The 26,875-nt window shown below is 30.3% G+C and overlaps 3 protein-coding genes and 1 pseudogene across 3 annotated transcripts in view; 1 reads left to right on the forward strand and 3 right to left on the reverse strand.

Moving 5' to 3' along the window:
• The window catches only part of LOC105636000 (Major facilitator superfamily protein), an 83,717-nt gene that overhangs the window by 41,375 nt on the left and 15,467 nt on the right, over positions 1 to 26,875 (forward strand). The window lies entirely within an intron of this gene.
• Positions 649 to 3,916, reverse strand: LOC105646456 (putative terpene synthase 6). The gene is made up of 7 exons (XM_089723055.1): positions 3,766 to 3,916; positions 3,216 to 3,489; positions 2,736 to 3,114; positions 2,109 to 2,327; positions 1,880 to 2,018; positions 1,541 to 1,789; positions 649 to 1,112 (listed from the first exon to the last, which is right to left on the reverse strand). Exons 1-7 carry the CDS (start codon positions 3,877 to 3,879, stop codon positions 816 to 818), a joined length of 1,671 nt encoding a protein of 556 aa, XP_089579181.1. The 5' UTR covers positions 3,880 to 3,916; the 3' UTR covers positions 649 to 815.
• LOC149495362 (putative terpene synthase 6) lies at positions 6,211 to 9,930 on the reverse strand (annotated as a pseudogene).
• On the reverse strand, positions 16,733 to 20,588 carry LOC149495363 (putative terpene synthase 6). The gene is made up of 7 exons (XM_089722426.1): positions 20,442 to 20,588; positions 19,919 to 20,192; positions 18,525 to 18,903; positions 18,055 to 18,273; positions 17,824 to 17,962; positions 17,462 to 17,710; positions 16,733 to 17,191 (listed from the first exon to the last, which is right to left on the reverse strand). Exons 1-7 carry the CDS (start codon positions 20,553 to 20,555, stop codon positions 16,895 to 16,897), a joined length of 1,671 nt encoding a protein of 556 aa, XP_089578552.1. The 5' UTR covers positions 20,556 to 20,588; the 3' UTR covers positions 16,733 to 16,894.

Genomic DNA, 26,875 nt, shown 5'->3' on the forward strand with positions numbered 1-26,875 from the left:
TGCAACATGAACTTTAAACTCAATTTTATATTACCATTAGTTTTATTTTTTATTTTTGTAATAATCTCATATATCATCATGCTTGTAATAACAATTTTTAAGTTTTTGGTCTTTTATATGCAAAATGTTGATGTAATAATCTCACCTCTAAATAAAGTGAGATCTTGTATCATCCAAAATCATGGAATTTAGGCCATATGATGAAGTTTATCAATTCTATACATTTTGGCTTTTATTTTTTCTCAATCAAATGAAGGAATTTGGCAAATACATAAATTATTTATATTTCAAATCCAAATTCCATTAATCCAAACAATATCAAAATTCTAAATTTATTATGACCATATTTGGCAATAACTTTTTAAGTAGCTTATAGCATCTTGATCTGTCAAAATGTTAAACGCTACTTTTTATAGTATTCGGTAGCATAGTTTTTAAACTAGTTTTTAGAGGTTAGTATAATGTTTTGTAGAACGTTAGCCCCTATGAGGTTTAATTTCAGCGTTTTCACTCAAACAGCTAAACGCTATTAAAAAGAAAAAAACTACAAGCACACTTCAAACAACAAATTTTTTTTATTTAATTGATTAAGTATGATACAATATTTCATGTTACTTAAATTTTTGTAATTCATAAAACACTCAAGATATCAGGATTTGAAATCATAATCCCATTCAATTATTTATAATACATAATTTTAACAAGCCTAATAGAAGAAATAGAGCTCAAACCATTACACAATTATTGAGTGCATCATATGCATGAAAATGGAAAAATACATATATATTAAAATTTAAAAAGCGGGTTTCAACTTCTCATTTTGACAGGGCAAGTGGCTCAAGATAGAGTGAGATGACTTTGTCTTTGAGACTTGATGGATTAGTATATGCATCATCAAACTTATAAACAAGCTCTGAAACGCGACCAAGGTTGAGCAGACATTCAAGGATAGGCCTTGAAACAGAAGTTGGTCTCATGCATTCTTCGTTAATATCTTTCCATGCATTTCCACATATTTTCAAGATTTCTTCAACTGCTTTTTCTTCTGTAACACCATATTCTTTTGTGTAACACTCTACACTTGAAGCACAGTCTCCCCTCTTTTGCTCATCCTTCAAATGATAAATACACAAGCAATTAGAGATTATGTAAATATACAAACCTATTTGGACCAGGGGCAAAGCCAACAATTTAAATTGAAAGTAAAACTTTAAGCAAAAATTTAAAGAGGGCAAGCGATTGAAGTTATTAGGAAAACAAAAACAGAAGTATTCTATTCGAAATTCTTCTATTTTTATTGGCTTTGCCATTGCATGAGATATTATGTTATGGTTGTGCTTGTCAACAATTTTTTTAAGGCTATTTTTTTTATTGTTCGGTAACATAACGTTTGAATTAACTTTTATAAAATATTAATTCCTGTAACGTTTAGCTTTTAGTGTTTTATGAGAAACAACTCAAACAATTACCTGTTACTAAAATAACTAATTTTGCCCAATATATTCTGTCATTCAACAAAATGTATAGTATGAGAATATACCTTATGGGACACTACATCGTTCAACAAACGACCAATTATTTTGCTAGCATTAGCAATTTTTGGGTTGGCTTTTAGCCATTCATATTCCTCACACCCTGCGAACTTTTCCATTCCAATGAAACTTGCTGCTGCAAGTGCTCCGTAGCTGCTTGAGGTTGCACCATTGGGTAAATACTCACCAAATGTTGGCACATAACCATCATTAAACCATTGTGCCTCCATACGGTAGGCTCTCAACAATTCTTTAAACTAATTAAAATAATTATATCAGCCATAATTAATTGTGGAAAGAGTAAGAAATTAATTAATTAATTAAATCAAAGCCTAAACAAATCTTACTTCCTCCCTTGTATAGTAGGCACAATAGGACCTTCCTTCCTTGCTCCCAATGTTACTTGTTTCCTCAAAAAGATCCAAAACGGCCTTATAGAAATCTTTCATGTAATCTGGCAGTTGATCAATGGCACCAATATTGCACCTGAATATTATATAATTTTATATCTAGTAACTCTACTTGTTTTGACATAAATAATTATGTGAAAGACAGTAATTAGAAGGGATTGTAAACCTCTCAAATGCATCTGTAAAAGCATTGATTTCTTCCATTGAAGCATATGCATCGTATGTGTCATCTGACAGTGATATCATTGATACATATTTGGTCACCATCAACCTTAGAAGAGCAAAATGAGGCTCGAAATGGATTGAACATGCCCAGAAATAGAGCTCTACAATTCTGTCTCTTGCATAGGGCAATTTTCCTGGAAGATTGGAATCTTTCCACCACCTAAACATAATGCAAACAAGCCAAGCATATTCAAAGACAATGTCAGGATTTAAATATAAAGGGATAAAAGTTTGGACGTATAAATCAAGTGGTTAAAGTGGTTAAAGCAGTGAAATTCTTGTAAGGTAAAATTAATTGTTTTAATAAGTATTGATTGACCTAGTAGTTATTTTATTAATTTTTCATTAAATGTTGGAGGGATTAATATTTCATAATCCACTTCTTCAAACTCTATAAAATAGTACAAACATTACTTCATTTGCTACCTTAAATAAAAAGAATAATATTTTAACTAAGTTCAAAACATTATATATTACGTTAAAAGATATTACTGAATAGAGTCTTGACAAAATGCAAGATAGATGTAGTCAAATTAATTTATCATATCATATTACGAACAGAGTTTACCTTACTAGTTCACCAAGCTCTTGCTTGTGTAGTAATTGTACTCGATTAAAATCTAATTTAGCAAACTCAAGTAGGGTTTCATTTCGAGACTCATCTTCTTCGTAAAAAGAGATGTATTGCCTGGCCTCAACTCTTGGCACTCCTTTGTGAAAGGGCAAGATGAGAGCATTCCTTATATATTGTGCAAGATGATGAGGAATTGATTGCATAGCTAGTGATGACTCCAAGATTGGCTTTGTGAAAGCAAGAGCTTCATCTAGAATATCTTCTCCGTGCACACTTACAAAACTTGCTTCATATAAGCTAAGAATGCCCTTCACATCATTACTTATAGCTTTCTTGAATTTTCCATCCTTGTCTTTGAATTTGTTGAACACATCTAATTCATAATTGAAATTAATAATCCATTAATTCTGTTTAGAAATAGACTAAATTACTTTAGCATAATAATTACTGTCATAAGCAGAAGCAGACACTTACCGCACGACATTTTGTATCCATGTTGTCTTAAAACTCGAAAAATAAGTGCTATATTGTAGAGATCACAGTCATTATCATCAAGAAAATTGGAAACAACATTAAAAGCATGACTTAACTGCTCTTCAATCTCCATCTCAAAATGATACGATACGCCAAGGCGACATAACGTACTGATAAGTTCAATATTTTGGATTAGATTCTTCACAGAATCCATTAATATGCGTATTATCTTTTCTTTAAGCGACTCTACCTTTTTAGTGTATAATTCATATTCCTGTGCAAGGAAAGTATTCCATTTAAGATGTTGAATTTAATGTATTGAGCAAAATATAAGCAAATAATTAAAACTTTTTATGCTATTTGGCAAGAAAAATAATTCTTTTTTTCTCGTATCATCACAAATCAAATAGTGAAATTTGTATATATGGCCTAAAGTTAAAATTAAAAATATAATTACATTTTTTGGCTATTAGGATATCTTAAAAGCATAATAGGAAATAATAAACAGTAAAAAAATTAAGAATCTCATCAAAGCTAAAGAGAGAGTTACCGAATTTGGAAAGGAGAAGGAAGCAAAGCTATTATATCCCCACAAGGTAGGAGGGAAATTAGGCACAGAACGACACACATTTTGCTCAGCTTTAGGTTGTAAATGGGTTTGCATTTCCTTGTTTTTCTTTTGAAGAGGAAGATAAATGTACTACAAGTGTTTCTGATTCATCTATGGTTAGAAATCAATCTAGCTAATTTATAGAAACCATAGCCCACCACTGTTGACAAAATGATCACATTAAAAATAATGGATTGGACCACTAAATATGATACTCATACCCAATCATTTAATGGTCTGGTTGGTCTTTAATAATGTGAGGAGTGAGAGTTCTCGAGTTTCAAGTCCTCTCGACCACAAGGGTTCGTGTTATTTCAGCTATTAAGCCTCCTAATAAATAAATAAAAATATTATACTCCTAATTGATTAGGTAATAAGATGAGCTTAAGAGAAATAAAATAAGAAACGTTTAAGTTTTCAAGCTGTTTAATTAATTATTTTGATAAAAAATAAAAAATAAAATAAAATAAAATAAAAATAAAAATAAAAATAAAAAAAAAAAAAGACAAAAGGGTGTGATGTCCCTTTACATTGTTTCTATCTTGGTGATTTATATCATTTTTTTTTTTTTAAATTCTCGCAAATATCTTAAGTTACTCATCTAGGTATCAAAAACTTTCAAAGAATTGGATTTGTTGAATAAATTAGGGAGAGGTAATGCAAGTGTTTCTGATGTACTACATTAATTTATAGAAACCATTGCCCACCACCATTGACTTAGAAATCTTCAACTCTATCTAATGAACATTCTTGAACTTTGGTTTAGATATATACTAAAAACAACATGTCACTATTGTTAATCTTGCAACTTCACCATAATCAAGATTAAAGAAAGACTCTACAAATATTTAAGATAAATTATTAACCTAATATTACAAGTTACAATTATAAACCAGAAAAATACTTATTTAGACCGAGTTAATGATTCCACATACAAACCATTTACATGCATCCATAAACATAAGACAATACCAACTCCCAATCACCAACTTAACATTACTTGTTTGTTCAAAATAATAATAATAATAATAATAATAACATTACTTGATTTTATCTTTTTGTCATAAGCCCGAGTCCATATCGTCTCACCTTCCAATTTAATACTAACAAGTTGTATTTAATTAAAAAAACGATTATTAAATTACTCCCTTCATCCATAATTTCGTCCACGAATATTAATTAAAAAATTCAAATTATTACGAATAAAAGTTCAATTTATTCGATAATTTATTACAAATTATACAAATTAAACGGTTTTCTTAAGAAACCACAATTCACATATTGATTAACAAATCTTGTCAAGCAATAGTTCTCACTTCTCATGTAGGCTTATCCTTATCTAACTCATTATTATATATTTTGTCCTGTAAAAAGGATTAAAGCCCAAAATTTTAAATATAATTCTAACAAGTCATTATGGCATAAATTTCAAAATCAATATTTCATTCAAAATAATTATATAAACTCAATTCTACCAAATTCCAGTTTTATTTCGGTTCAACCTTAAACTCATAATCCCCAGATCAAACCGAAACTATTATAACAACTCTATAGCTGCTTGAGGTTGCACCAGTGGCAGTGAGAAATGCTCACCAAGTATTGGCACACAGCCATCATTAAACCATTGTGACTCCATACAGTAGGCTCTCAGCAATTTTTTAACCTAATTAAAAAATTGAAAATATATATAGCCAAAATATTAAATATTACTAAAATTTAATTGGTTGTGGAAATTAGTTAAATCAAAGCCTAAACAAAAATTACTGCCTCCTTGCTCACAATATTACTTGTTTCCTTGATCACTATTAATTTTTATTTTAAAATGTTAAATAAAAATTTTAATAAAATTATAAAATATTATTAGTCACTTTCTGCCTAATGTTATGTTTAGGTACATGATATCGGATGCTAACATGAAATTCTTTTCATAAACACCATATATAAATTACAATGTTAGATGAGTATATCTTAAATATGTGGAAATAGAATTTATGGAAAAAGGATTAAATGATTTAAATTCTATTATTCATAAAAAAAAATTATGGAGTTATGAGAATCCCATCTCTGAGGTGGCATTTCTGTCTCTTCCAAAATGATGGAATTTAAACTATATGATGGAATTTATCAATTCTACAGATTTGGGCCTATTTTATCTCAATTACTATGATACAATATTTCATGTTACTTAAATTTTTGTAATTCATAAAACACTCAAGATATCAGGATTTGAAATTGTAATCCCATTCAATTATTTATAATACACAATTTTAACAAGCCTAATAGAAGAAATAGAGCTCAAAGCATTACACAATTATTGAGTGCATCATATGAATGCAAATGGAAAAATACATATATATTAAAATTTAAAAAGCGGGTTTCAACTTCTCATTTTGACAGGGCAAGTGATTCAAGAAAGAGTGAAATAACTTTGTCTTTTAGACTTAATGGGTTAGTATATCCATCGTCAAACCTATAAACAACCTCTGAAACGCGAGCCATGTTGACGAGACATTCAAGGATAGGCCTTGGAGTAGAATTTGGTCTCATGCATTCTTCATTAATGTCTTTCCATGCATTTACACAAATTTCCAATATCTCTTCAACTGCCACTTCTTCTGTAACACCATATTCCTTTTTGTAACACTCTACACTTGAAGCACAATCTCCCCTCTTTTGCTCATCCTTCAAATAATAAATACACAAGCAATTAGAAATTATATAAGAAATACAAACCTATTTGGATCAGGAACGAAGCTAACAGTATATACATTAAAGGTCAAACCTTAAGTAAAAATATAGAGAGGGCAAGTGATTGAATTTATTAGAAAAAAAATAATAATAATAGCGATTGGGTTGGAGCCCTCTTCTCTTTTAATGGCCTTGCCGTTGCATCGGATACTGCATATGCATTTAACAAAATGTATATCATGGGATACTATATCGTTCAACAAACGACCAATTATCTTGACAGCATTAGCAATTTGTGGGTTAGCTTTTAGCCACTCATATTCCTTGATGCCTGCAAATTTTCCCATCCCAACGAAACATACTGCTGCAACTACTCCATAGCTGCTTGAGGTTGCACCATTGTGCAAATACTCGTTGGCACATATCCATCATTAGGCCATTTTGTCTCCATCCGGTAGGCTCTCAATAATTCTTTAAACTAATTAAAATAGTTAAAAAATTATAAAGATCAGGCTATCTATCAACAAAGATGTAACATATTAGTTTTAAAATTTCAATAACTAATTAATTAAAACAAAGCCTAAACAAATCTTACTGCCTCCTTTGCATAATACGCACAATAGGACCTTCCTTCTTTGCACACAATATTACTTGTTTCCTCAAAAAGATCCAAAAAGGTCTTGTAAAGATCTTTCATGTAATCTGGGAGTTGATCAATTGCACTAATGTTGCACCTGAATATTAAAAGAAATAAAAATAAAATAAAATCCACCAATAGGAATCCCAAGTTTAATTATTTCTTGTAATTACATCGGAAATAGCAAACCTCTCAAATGCATCGGAAAAGGCAATTATTTCTTCCATTGTAGCTTATGTATCATATGTGTCATCTGATAATGATACCATTGTCAGATATTTGGTTACCATTAACCTTAAAAGAGCGAAATGAGGCTCGGACTGTATTGAACATGCCCAGAAATAGAGCTCTACGATTCTGTCTCTTGCATAGGGAAGCTTCTCTGCAAGATTGGAATCTTTCCACCACCTGAAAATATTGCAAACAAGCCAACTATATTTAGAGGCGAATACGGAATTCAAATATAAGGGCAAACTTTTGAACCGATAAATCAACGAAGGACAAAGTGGCTAAAGCAACAATGAAATTCCTGCACTGCATGTAGCTACGCAATTGATTCGTGTTGCTACACTATTAGTATCCTCGCATTCTTTAAGAATATGCAGATGGATAGTTTTAAGTTCGTATAGTCAAATTAATTGCTTTACAAATAAAATTTACCTTACTAGTTCACCAAGCTCTTGTCTGTGTAGTAATTGTACTCGATTGAAATCTAATTTTGCAAACTCAAGTAGGGTTTCATTTCGAGACTCATCTTCCTCGTAAACAGAGATGTATTGCCTGGCCTCAACTCTTGGTACTCCTTTGTGAAAGGACAAGATGAGAGCATTTCTTATATGTTGAGCAAGATGATGAGGAATTGATTGCATAGCTAGTGATGACTCCAAGATTGGCTTTGTGAAAGCGAGAGCTTCATCCAGAATATCTTCTCCGTGCACACTTACAAAACTTGCTTCATATAAGCTGAGAATGCCCTTCACATTATAACTGATAGCTTTCTGGAAATTTCCATCCTTGTCCTTGAATTTGTTGAACACATCTAGTTCATAATTAAATTAATAATCCATTAATCCTGTTTCGAAATCGACTTTATTTTAGCATAATAATTAATATCAAAGCTTATACGTAGGGGTAGCCATGGTTCTGAAACCTGAGTTCCAGTTTCAAAAACAATGATGGTTCTGGTTCTAGATAATGTGGAATCAAATCGAACTGGAAGTTGATGGTTCCAAATTAGAACCGACCGATTATGATTCTAGTTCCGGTTTTGGTAGTTAATGGTTTCAAAATCAACAGTTACATGACTGGTTTTCTGGCGTTCACATAATTTTAAAATCAAAGAATTAGGAAACATTTTTTTATTCAAAATTTTAATTTTAATTTTTCACAATAAATTTAAGAAGAAATAAAAAAAAGGGTTTGAACTTAATTTTTTTCAAAGGAAAAAGGGCTTGAATTTCCTCTGCTTAGCATTATAGAATAATAATATATAACTTGAAAAAATTAAGTAAAAAAATTAGGGAGACTAATTAGAGATTAGAGATATTATTTGAGAATAATTTGGACGATTTCAAGGAGAATAATTAGGGTTTGGAAAATTATTTGATAATAATTTTGACAGTAATTATGAATTGGAGAGCTTAGAAAGAAATAATTTAGTATGAGGATGAATGAATAATGAAGTATTTATAATAAATCCAAAAAAATCTAACTTGCATAAATCCCTTAAAAGTAGTTTTATATAACCGTTTATAGTTGTTAGAAAGGTTAGTAGTCGAACCACCAGTTGCCATTATAAATCAAAATTCATTTTTTTTTTTTTTTGGAACTGCCGAGGGTTTTAATCGTTGAAACCATTGGTTCTAACCGATTGTCAAAACCTTTGATTATGCCCGGATGTTGGAACCGTTAGTTCATGGTTCTAAAAAACTTAGAACTAGAACTGAATCGCAACCCCAAGTTACGGTTCTGGTTTTGTCCAATTTTGATTCCAACTAGTTTTGAATCAGCAAATCCGGTTTCAAAAACCAGATTTTGCCACCCCTACTTATACATGTAATAGCTAAAATTTTAACATAAATAGACACTTAACATCTTATATCCATGTTGTCTTAAAGCTCGAAAGAGAAGTGCTATATTATAGAGATCACAGTCAGTATCATCAAGAAAATTGTAAACAATATGAAAAATATGACTTAACCGGTCTTCAATCTCCATCTCAAAATGATACGATACACCAAGACGACATAACATATTGATAAGTTTCACATTTTGTATTAGATTCTTCGTTGCATCCATTAACATGTCTCTTACCTCTTCCTTAAGCGACTCTACCTTTTTAGTGTATGACTCATATTCCTGTTCAAGCAAAGATATTCAATTTAATATCTTGAATTTTGCATATTGAGCACAACATAAGCAAATAATTAAAACTTTTTTATGCTATTTAGCAAGAATATAATTTTCTTTTCTTCTCTCTTCTTGTGTCAACACAAAACAAATAATGCAATTTGTATATATTGCCTAAAGTTAAAATTAAAAATACAACGAACTATTAATTTTTCAAAAATATTCGATTTTTTTTTTTTTTTTTTTTTTTTGGCTAATAGGATACTTTAAAAGCATAATAGGAAATAATAAACAGTTGAAGAGGTGGTTACAAAATCTGCAAAGGAGAAGGAAGCAAAGCTATTATATCCCCACAAAGTAGGAGGGAAATTAGGCACAAAACGAGACACATTTTGCTCAGCTTTTGGTTGTAAATGGGTTTGCATTTCCATTACAGCATATGAATCTCTCTCTCTCTCTCTCTCTCTCTCGATAGATGAAACTAAAATCTCTGGGTATGATATGACGATAGAGGCTAAGCTAAGCTGATACAAATAAATAATAATAATGCTTGTGATTGCTCTTCTTATTTCAATTTGGTAATGATCAGATCAGTATGAAAAGGACAAGTCATCCCTTATTTTTCCTTTTTAATGTATATCTTTATCTTTATCTTTATTTTTATATTTATCTTGCAGCAGATCATAATCCTCTATATATTCTTTAGACCCATCACGCACACCCAAACAAAACCAAACCCATTTCTATATGTCTATTATTAATTTCCAATTATTCATTCTCCAATGAATTCATTGCCCTACTCATGATGAACTTAAATCAATTGATTACTTTTCTTTGGTTTTGTTTTCTTTGAGTTTCTTCTTTCCTTGCTTCCTCCCTTTCAACTGGCTTTTAATTAAATAATTTCATTTTAGAAGATAATACTTCTTCCGTTCTAAAATTATAGTTCCACTTTCTTTTTGGAGTGTCCCCATTAAGATATGTGTAAATACACCTAAGTAAATGACATATAATAGGGAGGGTAAACTAACCAACATGACTTAGGCTATTTTATGTTAATCATACGCCCAACCAATTATAAATCCAAATATTAAACACATTAGTCCTTAACAATGCAATTTTCCACAATATCCTTCTATATAGTAATTCACGTAAACAATTAATAGGTAGTGAAAGGAAAAAAGCCATTAGTTTCAAGGAATTATGAACATATTGAGCACAATATAAGCAAATAACTAAAACTTTTTATTCTATTTAGCAAGAAAATAATTTTCTTTTCTCATGTCACCACAAAACAAATATTGAAATTTATATATTTGGCCTAATGTTGAAAATATAAATATACAAGTTGCTAATGTGGGAGCTCATACTCTAGTTAGGGCTTCTTACTCTTATGTTCATCTCAAAATTTGAGATTATATCCCAGAATGTTTGTTAGCCTTCTATGTTTCAAGTTAATGCAAAGTGATTTTTTCCTTTCATCAAAAAAAAAAAAAAAAAAAAAAAAAAAAAAAACACAAAAGTTGACTAAACAATTTTAAGTACTGAAATTAATACATATAGCACTATAAGAAAAAAGGGAATTGCCATAAGAAAATTTTATGGTTAATTCCTTATTTTGTCGCCAATTTAGTATTACTGACAAAATAGCAATAAAAAGTTTTTATTGATATACCCTTGTCGCTAAAAAAGTAGCGACAAAATTTTTTTTATCGGTAAATTAGCAACAATTTTGTCTCTGAATTTTTTATTTTTTTTTTTTTGTTTATTGCTAATGTCGTTGTATAAATTAGACAAGTTCTATTGGTAAAATTATCTGCAGCTATTTTATTGGTATTTTATCATTTTTTTTTTGTCGGTATTTCATCGATAATTTAATTATGAAAATTTCTTATTGATAATTTATTGTTATTTTGTTGTTGACTTTAATGCATATTTTATAAAATAAATTGATTTTATCGGAAATTTATTGGTATTTTGTCACTGTTTTTATTATTGATTTTTAAATTAATTAATAGGTAAATTAAATAAAGAAAAATAATAAAAAATTATATTAATTAAACTTTAATAGCTAAACTAAATAAAGAAAAATAATAAAAAAAAGTACAAAGAAGTAAAAGAAGAAGAAGATGAAGGAAAGAAAGAAGAAAAAAAGGAAAAAAAAAAAAAGTAGAGTAGAAGAAGAAAAGAAAGAAAAAAGCCCTCAAAGCAATTATATCCCACAGAGTAGGAGGGAAATTGGGTACAAAACGAGACACATTTTGCTGAATGTTTGGTTGTAAATGGGTTTGCATTTCCATTTTTTTTTTTTTCTTTTTTCTTGCTTTGAAGAGGAAGATAAAGGTACTAGAAGTGTTTCTAATTCATCCATAGTTAGAAATCGATCTGGGTAATTTATAGAAACCATAGCCGCCACCATTGACTTTGACGAATTGATTATATTAATTTGTATTTATGAGGTTTGGTACGAGAATCATGAGTTTAATAGTTGAATTAAAGATAACTGATTTAATCAGTGACACTTGAGATCGGGGGACCGTTTACCATTGTTAATGTTGGTTATAGGGATTTTTAGAATAAAATCAGAGCGGATCAACCTATAGTTTAATTCATGATTAATTCAATTGGACGGTCTAAATTTAAAAAAAAAAAAAAACTATGATTTGATTTTGCGAACAAGAACGAATCATATTTTATGAACTATTAAATGGATATAAATTTGAATAATTTGTAAAAATTAAGATTTTCCGATAATTTCTTACTAAGTTCAAATTTAGTTTCATAAGATAATAAGAAGCAATATATTATATTATATTTATTAACTTCTCTTTTATCTCTTTCTCTTGTACATAAAAATGATAGCCCAAATTACTCCTTCGTGATATATGTGGGGATTGGACACCGTAAATTCTGTTAGCTTTATGTTCTTTTCTTCCTTCTATCTAGAAAAAAAAAAAAAAAAAAAAAAGACATAAACCAAAATTAGAATTAAATTATATACTCAAATCATTTTTCTGACAAAAAAGTAAAATTATATGCATCATAATCATACATTAAATATATCATTCACAAATATTCAAATATACACGCAAAGTTGTAAGGCTGAATACATAATTTAATCCCTGGAGTTTAAAAACGAACTTTATAGCACCATGAACTTTAAACTCGATTTTATATTTGTCACGACCCGTTTCCATGGGCCGGACCGGCACTAGGATCCAGGTAAGCTTAAGACCCCCGAGGCCCGTAGTAAGCCTGAATCACTAAAATCTCTTATCTCAATATGTATTTCAAACATTCAGCCTATATTAATATATAAAAAAAATATACCTCAAAACTTTATTATATTTCGGCCCAATTTATCATCTTTAACATTTCACAGTTCGAGCTCCATTACAATACAACATATTTTTAATATGTGCTAACAGAATTACTTCATCTGTATTACTACAGACTAGACGTATGTAAACTCTACAACTGCGGAGTCACTGTTTGATATACATAGCTTCTTATACATATAGTTTCATAGCAAAATAATTATGGAACTAGGAAAAACTTCTTTATATCCCTGCGGCGAAGAAACATAACTTAAACCGAATTAAGAGAAACTTACTTCCTGAAAAAATTAAACAAAACATGTGAATTTTTCTAAGGAGTAATAATTATTGCACAACACACGCAGTCACACAAATGTGTAAACATATCAATCTAATCATCCGACTAGTTATATGCTCACGCAGCCAGTCACACAAATGACACATCACCAGCACTCACAATTATTAACATCTTCATATAATCACATCACGTGGAAATTAGTCAGTGGCGCCACCTGAAACCCCAACGAGCCGTCCTCACACATGGCTCGCCCTCTCATACATGTGCACCAGGGAGCCGATCCCCCATACGGCCAACTGGTCTAATCCTCACTGACCAGTCCTCTCATTATTTTTCCATTCTCTCTTTTCTTTTCCATACCGACAGGAGGCAACCCGGTGGTCTCCATCTAATCTAGATCATCAAGTGCTCACAACAGGAGGCCACCCTGCGGGCTACAATCAAATCTAGATTATCAGGTGCGCAACAACAAGAAGCCATCCTGTGAATTTCCATATAATCTATATTATCAGGTGCACAAGGGGGCACCGATCTCCCATTTTCTCGGCCGACGGTCAAATATCATAATCAGGATCCATATCACAGACCGTCCTCACAAACCCATGGTGGTCCACTTCATCCCAATTCCACACAAACAAAGTATAGCATTTTCACAACACAATTAATCAAACATTGTAATCAAATGCAGACATAATGATCAGTTGAACATCGTAAGGCAATACACAATTGGACATCCATTTGCAAATGCAATTAAATAATTACATAAATACCATTAACAATAAACAACAACAACAATAAAATAGATAATAATAATAAGCAATAACAATGAAAATAATTAAATAATTAGATGAATAATAAAGATAACAAATAAATAACTAGAGCACTCTATTTATTATGCATTAAGTTATAGAATTAATCTAAATAAACTTATTAATTATGTTATTAATTAAACTAGTCTAGGTTCTATCGAAATTTCGACAGCACCTCCCCTAAAAATAGGATTATCTACCTGTTTAAATGTTGCAATAACATTATATATATTTATCAATCAATACACACAGCCCATCCGTCGGGTAATCAATCAATTTAAAATCCCATCCTCCTTCCAAAGCAACAAATTATGAAGAGCACATTTATTCCAACAATATAAACTTGGTTCAAACAAAAATCCATGATTTTCTCTAACTAGAAGCTGCCACTATATCAAAGAAACCTTGAGTAATTGATTAAACTCCTACATCATATGCTACTTATCCCATTTCCCACCAAGAACTTAATTTATAACTGTGTTTGCATTATACCACAATAATTGTTCAAGCTAATTAGTGAAAATGGCATGCTGCCATTTCAGGTTTCTCAATTGTTTCGCCATTCCAGATTATAGTTCAATTTAAACGGTACAGTCAAGGTTTCCTTTATAACATACCAAGAATTCAACCAACGACCAAAAATACCTACTATCGTACTAACGAGTCATCATTTCCTTACCAAAATTCATAATACATTCAATAATCTAGCTTTTCTATATGTGAATCCTTATTTCCATGTCAAGTCTTCTAATTATAATTATAATTCATGTAAATTTTATTTGTCAATGGTTTAACTAATTTGCAATTACATTATTCTAAATCCTAAACCCATTTAACTAATCACATTCGCTATCACATTCACACACACTAATCAATCTAATTTATTTACAAAAGATCATAAATGTCTATATATATATATATATATATATATATATTTAAGCTATTCTAATAATTTAGTTTCTTATTATTCAATCCAATCTATTTAATAACTCAATTAAATTCATTAATCAATTAGTTCATTATGTACAAAAATTGAGAATTTAGTCTTAGAACGTACCAATTGAGAATCGGGCGACGATTCCGTGATCAGCGTGAAGAGAGGAATATTTTGTCCCTCGGGGCCTCGCCGGAGTGTCGCCGGCCGGTCACCGGACCGCAGCCACCAGCCGCCGTGAACGGTGGCCGGAATGTCGAACTTCACCGGAATCGGGCGATTCATACACCATCAGACTCAATTTTCTGTCAGGAAGTCGATTCTAGCGTCAGTTGCTTGGGATTGACCCCCTAGCTGGCCGGATCGGGCTCAACAGTAGCCTCATGCGCGTAGACGGCGCTGTCCCTCAAAACGCAGGGACCGCAGTTCGCCTGTGCAGCAGCAATCGCCGGAACTGCTAGCGGAGAGGAGGCACGACAACACAGTGGTGAAAGATGGCTAGAGTTGCTGTGCGTCGCCACCCAGAGAGAATCGCAGCTCGCTCGCCTGCTATGTTCATTGAAGGCGGAGTCCGAGTGGGAGGAGTGGCGCTGGTTGTTCGACGATGAGGAGAAGCGGAACTCTCTTGCTTCGTTGGCCGGAATAAAACCAGGAGAGGAGAGAGCGGCGAGAAGAGGTCGTCGGAGAAGAAGAAGAAGGGAAGAAGAAAAAGGAAATAAGTTGATTTCCAGATCATTCCGGTTCGATTCGAACTGGTTTGGTCTGATTCAACGATTTGGCTCGATTTTGCTTGGTTTTCGCTTGATTCTCGGATTTTTTTTTTTCCACTGGTTCTCAAATTATTCGTGTGGTTCTCAAAAAAAAAAAATCAATTCGATTTTTAGGTTCGATTCGATTTGTTTCGATTGTTTTAGTTAGGTTCCATAACTTTTTCCTTATTAACTCAATAATAATAAAAAAAATATTAATAGTAACAATATTTGATTTCAGGATAATTAATTTTTATATATTCATAATAGATTAAATTGCTGGAGTTTCATATTATCTCTCGAAAATTTTAACTGTTCTCAAATCAAAAATTTCTGATGATATATTTGGGCTTAGGCCCAACTCGCAAACTCGGGCTCGAATGGAGATTTTATTCTACTTACAGCCCACCCGATTAAAATTTCTGATTTTTGATTTAATAAAAATTCAAGAGTTTCGAAAATAAAAATTCGGGGTATTTCAATATTACCATTAGTTTTATTTTTTTTCTTTTTGTAATCATCTCATGTATCATCGTGCTTGTAATAACAATTTTTAAGTTTTGATCTTTTGTATGCAAAATGTTGATGTAATAATCTCACCTCCAAATAAAGTGAGATTTTGTATCATCCAAAATGATGGAATTTAGGCCATATGATGGAGTTTATCAATTCTATGCATTTTGGCTTTTATTTTTTCCTCAATCAAATGAAGGAATTTGGCAAATACATAAATTATTTATATTGCAAATCCAAATTCCATTAATCCAAACAATATCAAAATTCTAAATTTATTATGGCTATATTGGACAACAACTTTTTAAGTAACTTTTAGCGTCTTGACCCGTCAAGATGCTAAACGCTACTTTTTATAGTATTCGGTAACATAGCTTTTAAACTAACTTTTAGATATTAAGATAATATTTTATAGAACGTTAGCCCCTATGAGGTCTTAATTTTAGCGTTTTCACGCCAAGTGCTAGCTACTCAAACAGCTAATGCTACTAAAAAGAAAAAAAATACGAGCACACTTCAAACAACAAATTTTTTTATTTAAGTGATTAACTGTGATACAATATTTCATATTATTTAAATTTTTGTAATTCATAAAACACTCAAGATATCAGGATTTGAAATCATAATCCCATTCAATTATTTATAATACATAATTTTAACAAGCCTAATAGAAGAAATAGAGCTCAAACCAATATTACACAATATTGAGTGCATCATATGCATGCAAATGGAAAAATACATATATATTAAGATTTAAAAGGCGGGTTTCAACTTTTCATTTTGACAGGGCAAGTGGCTCAAGAAAGAGTGAAATAACTTTGTCTTTTACACTTGATGGGTTAGTATATCCATCATCAAACCTATAAACAACCTCTGAAATGCGAGCAATGTTGACGAGACATTCAAGGATAGGCCTTGGAGTAGAATTTGGTCTCATGCATTCTTCATTAATGTCTTTCCATGCATTTCCACAAATTTCCAATATCTCTTCAACTGCCATTTCTTCTGTAACACCATATTCCTTTTTGTAACACTCTACACTTGAAGCACAATCTTCCCTCTTTTGCTCATCCTTCAAATAATAAATACACAAGTAATTAGAAATTATATAAGAAATACAAACCTATTGGGATCAGGAGCGAAGCTAACGATATACATTAAAGGTAAAACGTTAAGTAAAAATATAGAGCGGGCAAGTGATTGAAGTTATTAGAAAAAAAAAAAAAAAAAAAAAAATTCAGAAGTCTCTTGGATGGAAACCTCTTCTCTTTTTAATGGCATTGCCGTTGCATCGGATACTGCATATGCATTTAACAAAATTTATAGTAGTATGAGAACATACCTCATGGGATACTATATCGTTCAACAAACGACCAATTATCTTGACAGCATTAGCAATTTTTGGGTTAGCTTTTAGCCACTCATATTCCTTGATGCCTGCAAATTTTTCCATCCCAACGAAACATACCGCTGCAACTAATCCATAGCTGCTTGAGGTTGCACCATTGGGCAAATACTCCCCAAATGTTGGCACATATCCATCATTAGACCATTTCGCCTCCATCCGGTAGGCTCTCAATAATTCTTTAAACTAATTAAAATAGTTAAAAAATATAGATCAGGTATCTATCAGCAAAGATATAACATATTAGTTTTAAAATTTCAATAATTAATTAATTAACACAAAGCCTAAACAAATCTTACTGCCTCCTTTGTATAATAGGCACAATAGGACCTTCCTTCTTTGCACACAATATTACTTGTTTCCTCAAAAAGATCCAAAAAGGTCTTATAGAGATCTTTCATGTAATCTGGGAGTTGATCAATTGCACTAATGTTGCACCTGAATATTAAAAGAAATAAAAATAAAATAAAATCCACCAATAGGAATCCAAAGTGTAATTATTTCTTGTAATTACATTGGAAATAGCAAACCTCTCAAATGCATCGGAAAAGGCAATTATTTCTTCCATTGTAGCATATGTATCATATGTGTCATCTGATAATGATACCATTGTCAGATATTTGGTTACCATTAACCTTAAAAGAGCAAAATGAGGCTCGGACTGTATTGAACATGCCCAGAAATAGAGCTCTACGATTCTGTCTCTTGCATAGGGAAGCTTCTCTGCAAGATTGGAATCTTTCCACCACCTGAAAATATTGCAAACAAGCCAACTATATTTAGAGGCGAATACGGAATTCAAATATAAGGTTAAACTTTTGAACCCATAAACCAACGAAGGACAAAGTGGCTAAAGCAACCATGAAATTCCTGCACTGCATGTAGGTACGCAATTGATCGTGTTGCTACTATATTAGTATCCTCGCATTCTTCAAGAATATGCAGACGGATTGCTTTAAGTTCGTATAGTCAAATTAATTGCTTTACAAATAAACTTTACCTTACTAGTTCACCAAGCTCTTGTCTGTGTAGTAATTGTACTCGATTGAAATCTAATTTTCCAAACTCAAGTAGAGTTTGATTTGGAGATTCATCTTCTTCGTAAACAGAAATGTATTGCCTGGCCTCAACTCTTGGTACTCCTTTGTGAAAGGACAAGATGAGAGCATTTCTTATACGTTGTGCAAGATGATGAGGAATTGATTGCATATCAAGTGATGACTCCAAGATTGGCTTTGTAAAAGCAAGAGCTTCATCTAGAATATCTTCTCCGTGCACACTTACAAAACTTGCTTCATATAAGCTGAGAATGCCCTTCACATCATTACTGATAGCTTTCTGGAAATTTCCATCCTTGTCCTTGAATTTGTTGAACACATCTAGTTCATCATTAAATTAATAATATGTCAATCCTGTTTTGAAATAGACTAAATGTATTTGAGCATAATAATTAATATCAAAGCTTATACATAAAGTGGCCACAGTTCCTAAACCGAGGGTTCCGGTTCCAAATAATGGGAATTAGAACCGAACTGAAAATTGACAGTTTTTTATCTGATTTAGAATCGCCAATTATGGTTCCGATTTTAGTAGTTAACGGTTCCAAAACCGATGTTTTTAGACAGGCATAATTTTAAAATAAAAAAAATAGGAAACGTTTTTAGCTCAAAATTTAAAATTTAAATATTTATGAATTAATTTTTAAAAATAAGTTTAAGAATAAATAAATAAATAAGGATTGAACTTAATTTTTTTTCATAAAAGGGGGCTTGAATTTCCCGTACATGCCATTATAGAATAATAATATGTAATTTGAAAAAATAGAATATAAAACAATTAGAGAAAATAATTAGAGATTGGAAATATTATTTGAAAAAAATTTGGACAATTTCAAGGAGAATAATTAGAGATTGGAGAAATTATTTGATAATAATTTGGATAATATATTGGAGAGCTTAGAGAGATTGGAGAGTGAGAAAAATAATTTTTTGTGAGGATGAATGAAAATAATGGGGTACTTGCACATATATACCCTCAAAACTAGCCGTTTATAGTTGTTATGAGGGTTAATGGTGAAACCGCCGGTTCTAGCCGTTGTAAATCAAAATTCAAATTTTTTTGAAACCGCCGACGGTTTGAACCATTAGAACCGCCGGTTCTAACTGGTTGTCAAAACTTTTGGTACTGCTCAATTCTCGAAACTGTTAGTTCACAATTCTAAAAGACTTAAAACAAGAACCAGATAGCAACCCCTTGGTTGTAGTTTCAATTCTGTCCAACTTCGGTATCAATTCCAACCGGTTCCAAACCGACGGTTCGAGTTCCAAAAACCAGATTTTGGCCACCTTACTTATACGCATAATAATTAAAATTTTACCATAATTAGACACTTACCGCAAGACATCTTATATCCATGTTGCCTTAATACTCGAAAGAGAAGTGCTATACCATAGAGATCACAGTCATTATCATTAAGAAATTTGGAAACCACATAAAAAATATGATTTAATTGCTCTTCGATCTCCATCTCAAAATGGTACGATACACCAAGACGACGTAACGTATTGATAAGTTCAATATTTTGGATTAGATTGTTCGTTGAAGCCATTAACATGTCTCTTACCTTTTCCTTAAGCAACTCTACCTTTTTAGTGTATGACTCATATTCCTGTGCAAGTAAAAATATTCAATTTAAGATGTTGAATTTAACATATTGAGCGCAACATAAGCAAATAATTAAAACTTTTTTATGCCATTTAGCAAGAAAACAACTTTCTTTTCTTTTCTTTTCTTGAGTCGCCATAAAACAAACAGAGAAACCTATATATAATAAACTAGTAATTTGAAAAGCATAATATATAGGAAATACAAAACAGTAAAATACTAATAATCTCATCAAAGCTAAAGAGATGGTTACCGAATCTGAAAAGGAGAAGGAAGCAAAGCTATCATATCCCCACAAAGTAGGAGGGAAATTAGGCACACAACGACACACATTTTGCTCAAGTTTTGGTTGTAAATGGGTTTGCATCTCTATTATTTTTGGTCTAGAAAGTGTTTCGAGTTCCTATATGCTTAGAAATCAAATCAAGCTAATTTATAGAAACCATATCTCACCACTGTTTACTTTGACAACGATGATTAATAATATATTTTTACTTAAAGGACCACACGCATTTGATAAAAATTTTTTGGGATTGATTAGACAAGTCTTATCCATTTATTTATTATTTTAAAATTAAATTAGGCTTATTCTCAAAAAAAAAAAAGAAAAAAAAGCCAGTTTTTATACGAAGCATTAATATTTTAATCAAAAATTTTACTGTATTTGATAACATAACATTTTATACTGATATTTAGATTTTGAGGAAATGAGTTATAAAATGTTATTCCCTTTAATATTTTGATTAAACGAGTTGACAAATACAAAAATAATTAATTTTGCTTGGAATACATTAGAGTTGAATCTAAATACATATGTGTTTATATTTAATTATAATTGATTGTTTATTTATGTTTAAAATGAGCTTAGTTGTATCATTCCTCCTTGGTCCACCCATTAACCCGAATGAACCGAGCCGAGACGCTACAATCTGGTTGAACCTATATCCTAATCCTTATACTTTGATCTTTTTGTCTCATTCAAGTAAGTCCACTTCTGTTCATTAGTATTCTAAGTCTCATTCTACCTCACTCTGAACTCTAATGGCTCAAACCGGATTTTAGTTCAGCCCGACTCAACTCGACTCTATGCAAGGACTCGATTCAGTAAGATGTCACATTAGTAGTCAATCAGATGTGATCTGGTTGGTCTCCACACTTATGTATGGAGTGAGAGGTCTCAAAACCAAAATAATTCCAAATTTTTAAATTAAATTCATAAAGAATTTGTAAGGGTAAAAAATTAATTAATTAATTAGTACTAATCTTTTAACATATTCATATTACTCAGGTCCAAGTCCAAATCTGAAAAACTATGATTAATAATAAAAATTAAGATTATTATTTGGATAATTTATTATTATCTTCTAAGATGTACCTATCGGTATTCACACAAATTAGAGATATAACACATACCAATTATTTAATCTTTCGAGAGTCCATATATTCTAAAATTACAAGCAAATGTCATATTCTTTCTATTTCATTTAAAAAATGGCAAATTACTGTGCATCTAACAGTTTTGACAAACATTGTTCCATTGAAACTCCATTGATTTAAAATAACAATCCATTAATCTAAGTGAAGTAAAGCAGGTGCTTTCTTCGGGAAGGCAGGGTGGGGTTAGAAGAAGCATTATAGATTGGATCTATCCTCCTGTCAGTACAAATTAAATTCCAGGTATGCGTGTCATTTGTATTTTCTATCAGTCAGTTGGGTAATTAAAAAATAAAAAATAAAATATCTTGTTAGTGGTTGGGAAAGTTCAATAAGTTTGAACAAATTATTCACAGATTAATGTAATACAATTTAATACAATTTCGTTGGGGGCTGCTATCTTATAATTAAATTTCAGGTATACGGATACATGCCAAATATAAAGAAATAATGAATAAATTTTTTTATCTAATTATTATAATTTAAGATTGAAACTAGATGCTACTTTATTCGTTTCAATGATAGAATCGACTATATTTAGATGTAACTTCTACGTGTAACGTCAGAATTTTAAAATTTAGAGTTACCACTCTTTTAAATACTTATGATGAATTTTTTCAAATTGACCTTTATATCATTTATAAAGATCCAAATCTACATGTAAAGCTATAATAAATTCTTACATAACTTTTAATAAATACTCATTCGATCTCAAAAAGATTGTCACGTTTCTTTTTTTACAAATTTTAAGAAAATACAATTAATGCAGTGATAATTATATATTTCTCTTTTCTATCCTTATTTACATAATAAATTAGCTCAAAATCTGTAGATGTAAAAAAAATAATTAGAACTTAGAAAGTTGAACTCCATCCCAACGAGCATTCTTGAATTTTGATTTAAACTAGTTTTTTAACCAGCATTGCACATTGTTTGTATTTATATTTATAATTGTCATTTATTTTGTATTAATTTTTTGTTTATAACATACTTACGATGTAATGATATTTTAAACTGATGAGATAATTTAAGTTTAGTCAAGAAAAAATCAATTTTTTTTACCGATTTACATCCTGAATTTTACCATGAAATCAAAAGCTCAATTTTTACCGAAAACAATTGATTTAAGTAAAATATAACTAAAAATAATTAAATATTTTTAAAATAAGTTTTTTTAATGTTAAGATTTCTAATTGGGTTCAACTAGTCCTAATTGATTTGTGCGCCAAAAAATCCGACCGAATCAAACTGATTCATTTTGATTCAATTCGATCAGCCTGCTCAAAGAGGATTTGGTTTTATCAACTTAGTCAAATTGAACTAAAGTTATTGGTAGTCTTGCTAGATTTTACAGAAACTAATCGGCTAGGCTTAAAACCGATTCGAAATGATAAAAATTGATTAAAAATTACCAAACCACCAGTTTGGTTCGGATCAATTCAAATGACAGTTTCAGTTCGGTTTAATTATGGTTAGAAAAGTTTGGTTTGACATGTTTAATTTTGGTTCAGTTCGATTTGACTTGAACCGACCGTTTGCTCCCTATTGATTTGATATAAAATTTTTGAGAATTTGTTTTGAGTGCATAAAATTTTTTGAGAATTGAGATTGATAGATTATTTTTTCTTTAATATTTTAATGTTTCTCTCTAAAATTGAATTATTCCAATCAATCTTTGAAAAAAAATTGCTTTGTCTTTAAATTTCACTGCAGGCCACAATACAATACCATCCGCACCGTAGCATCTCATCGATCTCCACCACCTTTTTCTATCTCTCTTTTATACCCCAAGGCTTATTTCGTTATGTGAGGGAGTCCTCAAAATGTGAAATAAGGATGTCATAACTCCATCAATTTTGGCTAACAAAGCTACTAAAAATATTAAGGGAAAAATTATAATTTTTTCTGTGTAATTTATCATAAATTATTAAATTATCTCTGCTTTTTTCAAAATATACTACTATATCTCTATGGTTTCCTTTCCTCTTAAACTTTTGTCTTTCTATTTATTTTTTCATTAATTTTTAATACAAGTCAAAGAAAAAATAAATATTTAGAATAAAGAGAAAGTACAAGTCAAAGAAATTTTTAATACAACTCCTAACAACTCTCCTCTCCGTTCATTTAATGTCTAAATTAAAGTAAAGAATGAACCCTTTTTATAATATTTTATTATATATTGACCCTTAAAATATTTTTTTTTCTAGATCACAGGTATCAATACTTTAATTTATTGAACATTTCAATTTATAAAATTTTACGAATTAAATATTTTAACTTGTAAAAATTATTCTATTAAATACCCAGACTTCTAAAATTAGATCTTAAATATTTATTAAATTGTGAAAAAATGTGAAAATTATTATTCCAAATATTATACTAAATCAAATGTTAAGTGAATATCTTACACATAAATACTAAAAACATTTTAAAAAAATTACTGTTAATCTAAAGAGGGATAGAATATTATTCGCAAAGTTTAGAACTACACAGAAATTTTTTCCAGAGAGTATAGGGATATATACATGTATTTGCCCCTAGGTAAGTGTAAACTAAAGACTACCGTTTTCAATCCCAAAATGTTTTTTGTTTTTTGGTTGATAAAGAAATTTCGCTGACACATTTTAATTATCACCCATCAATTTTGTCATTAGTACACCCAATTAATTTAAATCATATTAATTGCTCTTCCATTTATTGTGTGCATGCATGTTTGTGGATGCATGTATCCACAATTTTAATCTTCTAATCATCATTTAACCCACAAACTTTGACAAAAAAATTTTGGCACCTTAAATTATAAAATCGATCTTGTGACACTTTAAATTTCATTTTTTTAATAATTTCACATCTCCTTACACTAAAAACAGTAAAATTTAAATTTTTTTTGGCTTTTATATGCAAAATATTAATTTGATACGTTTAATCAACTCTTGAAATAATAATTTTACATTTTTAATTTTTCTATAAGTCTTTAATCGATTTAATTTTATAAGTTGAGGTGTTTAATGGTTCAAATAAAGTATATAACAGGTATAATTTTATAAGTTAAAGTGTTCAATGAATCAAAATAAAAGTTGAGAATACCACAAGATTTTTTTTAAATAATAAATTAATATCATATATAACTAAAAATCAAAATATTTAGTCTTACATCTTCACCTTTAATATCTAATTATTTATTTCATATAATTACCAACTTAATAATTAATAATTTTTCGGAGAGATTGCTGTAACCTTGTATTTGTGGTGTCTAAGATTAAGATGATGAGACAAGTCTTATCCATTTAATTATTATTTTAAAATTAAATTAGGCCTTATTCTCAAAAAAATATATATATAAATTTAGAAGCTGGTATAAATTTAGAAGATATGTTTTATTCTTAGAAGCTACTCGAGAAGGATTAAACACTAGTATATTGGCAGTAGTAAGAGATGCTAGATTTTTAAATTTTCAAGATTCTTTATTAGGATCTGTTGAAACAAGTTTAAGTGAAGGGCCAATCTCATTTGAGGTTTACCCAGATATGACTGTTTCTTTAAATGATCTTAATATTCTAGAAAGTATAATTTTAGAAGTTAAAACTCATAATTATAAAATGAAGCACGGATCTATTCCAATTGCTTTAATCTATAAAATTCATTATAAGGCTATGAATTCAGCTTTTAGTACTAAATACAAATTACAACCAAAAATTGGAGAAACTAAGTTTCTTCAAACTGATTTGGCTAAAACCAACACCGTTATACCTAAAACTATCCAATGGAAGGATATCACCTTACCGGAGGAATGGATTTTGGAAGGGATTGTCCCTCCTCCAGAACCAGAACCTGTTAAACCAAATGTCAATTTACAAAAAATTGAACAATTTGAAGATGGTAAAGTAACTTTACCATCTTAAAATTTAATAGGAGTCAAAGTTCTAGGTATACAGGATCAACATCTTCTGAGATTATAGATGATGATAAGCCAAAAATACCTTCAGTAATTTATGCAAGATATAAAGAAAATGAACCTAAACCAATTATTCAAACCTTAGTAAAACCTAGGTATTCTACATCAGATATACCTGCATTTAGTCAATCATTTAAAATGAAAGGAGTTGATTATAGTAATTCAGTCCCTCAGGCAGTTTATAACCCTGTTGACAATTATTTAAATCAACAATCTAATTTAGTAAACACTTCTCCAGAGTCACCAACAGCTTCAGCCATCACTGAGAATGTTAGTGAATTAAATAGAGAACTAAATGTTTTAACTAAAAATGAAATTAATAAAGATTTGATAAAAGAAATAACAAAAACAAAGAATTTAATGAAGTTTAATAAAATATTAAAAACTCATAATTTTGAAGATTTAAAACAAGAATATTTTGAATATCAACTTCAAACTCAGACTAAAATTAAATTTTTAGATTGGTTTTCATTAATTAACCATAATTCAAATAAAAGTCTTAACCCAATAACAATTCGTGATAAAAGACCAGAATGGATAGTAAATGATAGGATAATCCAAAGTGATTTTCCTCCTAAAGCCATTAGTAAATTTAAATACCAAGATAATGATATTACTTGTGCACCGTATAAAGTAGCTAGAGAAAATGATTCAGATAAAAAATTAATTGAGCAAAATAATTTTAGTAATGCTAGTTTAATTTGTTTGAATACACAATTAAAAAAGATAGAACAATTACTTCAAGATAAACCCATAGTAGTTGAACAATCTAAAGGTAAAGAATTAGTAAAGTCACATATGTTTAAACCCTATCAGGTATCTAAAACTAGTCAAAAGGAATTAAACTCACAATTTATAGGAACTTTAAAACAACAGCTTAGTCAACTTGAGGTAAGTTCGGGATCTACTCCCCAAATAGTTCAGGATTCTACTAATGCTTCTAGAAATATAAATCTGTTAGAAGAAACTTCTAGCTCTGAAGATAGTAAACCTGACTCAGATAGTGTTCAACAATTTGTAAATAATATAACCCATAGAGAAATAGTCTCTAGGGCCCCAGACTTAGGATTAGTTGATAAACCCTCATACATATCCCAAGTTCATTATAATGCTAATACATTATATGAATGGAATATTGATGGATTATCTGAATATAAAATCTTAAGTATTTTGCAACAAATGACCATGGCTGCAAATGCTTATAAAACCCAGTCACCTATATCTGATAAAGCCGTTGCTGAAATCCTCATTGCAGGATTTACAGGACAATTAAAGGGATGGTGGGATTACCATCTCAC

The sequence above is a fragment of the Jatropha curcas genome, chromosome 6 (genome assembly GCF_041381405.1).
Source record: "Jatropha curcas cultivar XTBG-Jc1 chromosome 6, XTBG_Jcur_1.0, whole genome shotgun sequence".
Lineage (NCBI taxonomy): Eukaryota > Viridiplantae > Streptophyta > Magnoliopsida > Malpighiales > Euphorbiaceae > Jatropha > Jatropha curcas.

Bases quoted from the DNA above. Each gene is read 5' to 3' on its own strand.
- LOC105646456 (XM_089723055.1), bottom strand. From the start codon at position 3,879: ATGCAAACCCATTTACAACCTAAAGCTGAGCAAAATGTGTGTCGTTCT. The intron at 3,490-3,765 runs GTAACTCTCTCT...TTCCTTGCACAG, and splicing joins CCTTCTCCTTTCCAAATTCG to GAATATGAATTATACACTAA. The intron at 2,019-2,108 runs GTTTACAATCCC...TATAATATTCAG, and splicing joins TTTACAGATGCATTTGAGAG to GTGCAATATTGGTGCCATTG.
- LOC149495363 (XM_089722426.1), bottom strand. From the start codon at position 20,555: ATGCAAACCCATTTACAACCAAAACTTGAGCAAAATGTGTGTCGTTGT. The intron at 18,904-19,918 runs GTAAGTGTCTAA...ATGATGAACTAG, and splicing joins TGGATATAAGATGTCTTGCG to ATGTGTTCAACAAATTCAAG. The intron at 17,711-17,823 runs GTAAGATTTGTT...TATTTTAATTAG, and splicing joins CCTATTATACAAAGGAGGCA to TTTAAAGAATTATTGAGAGC.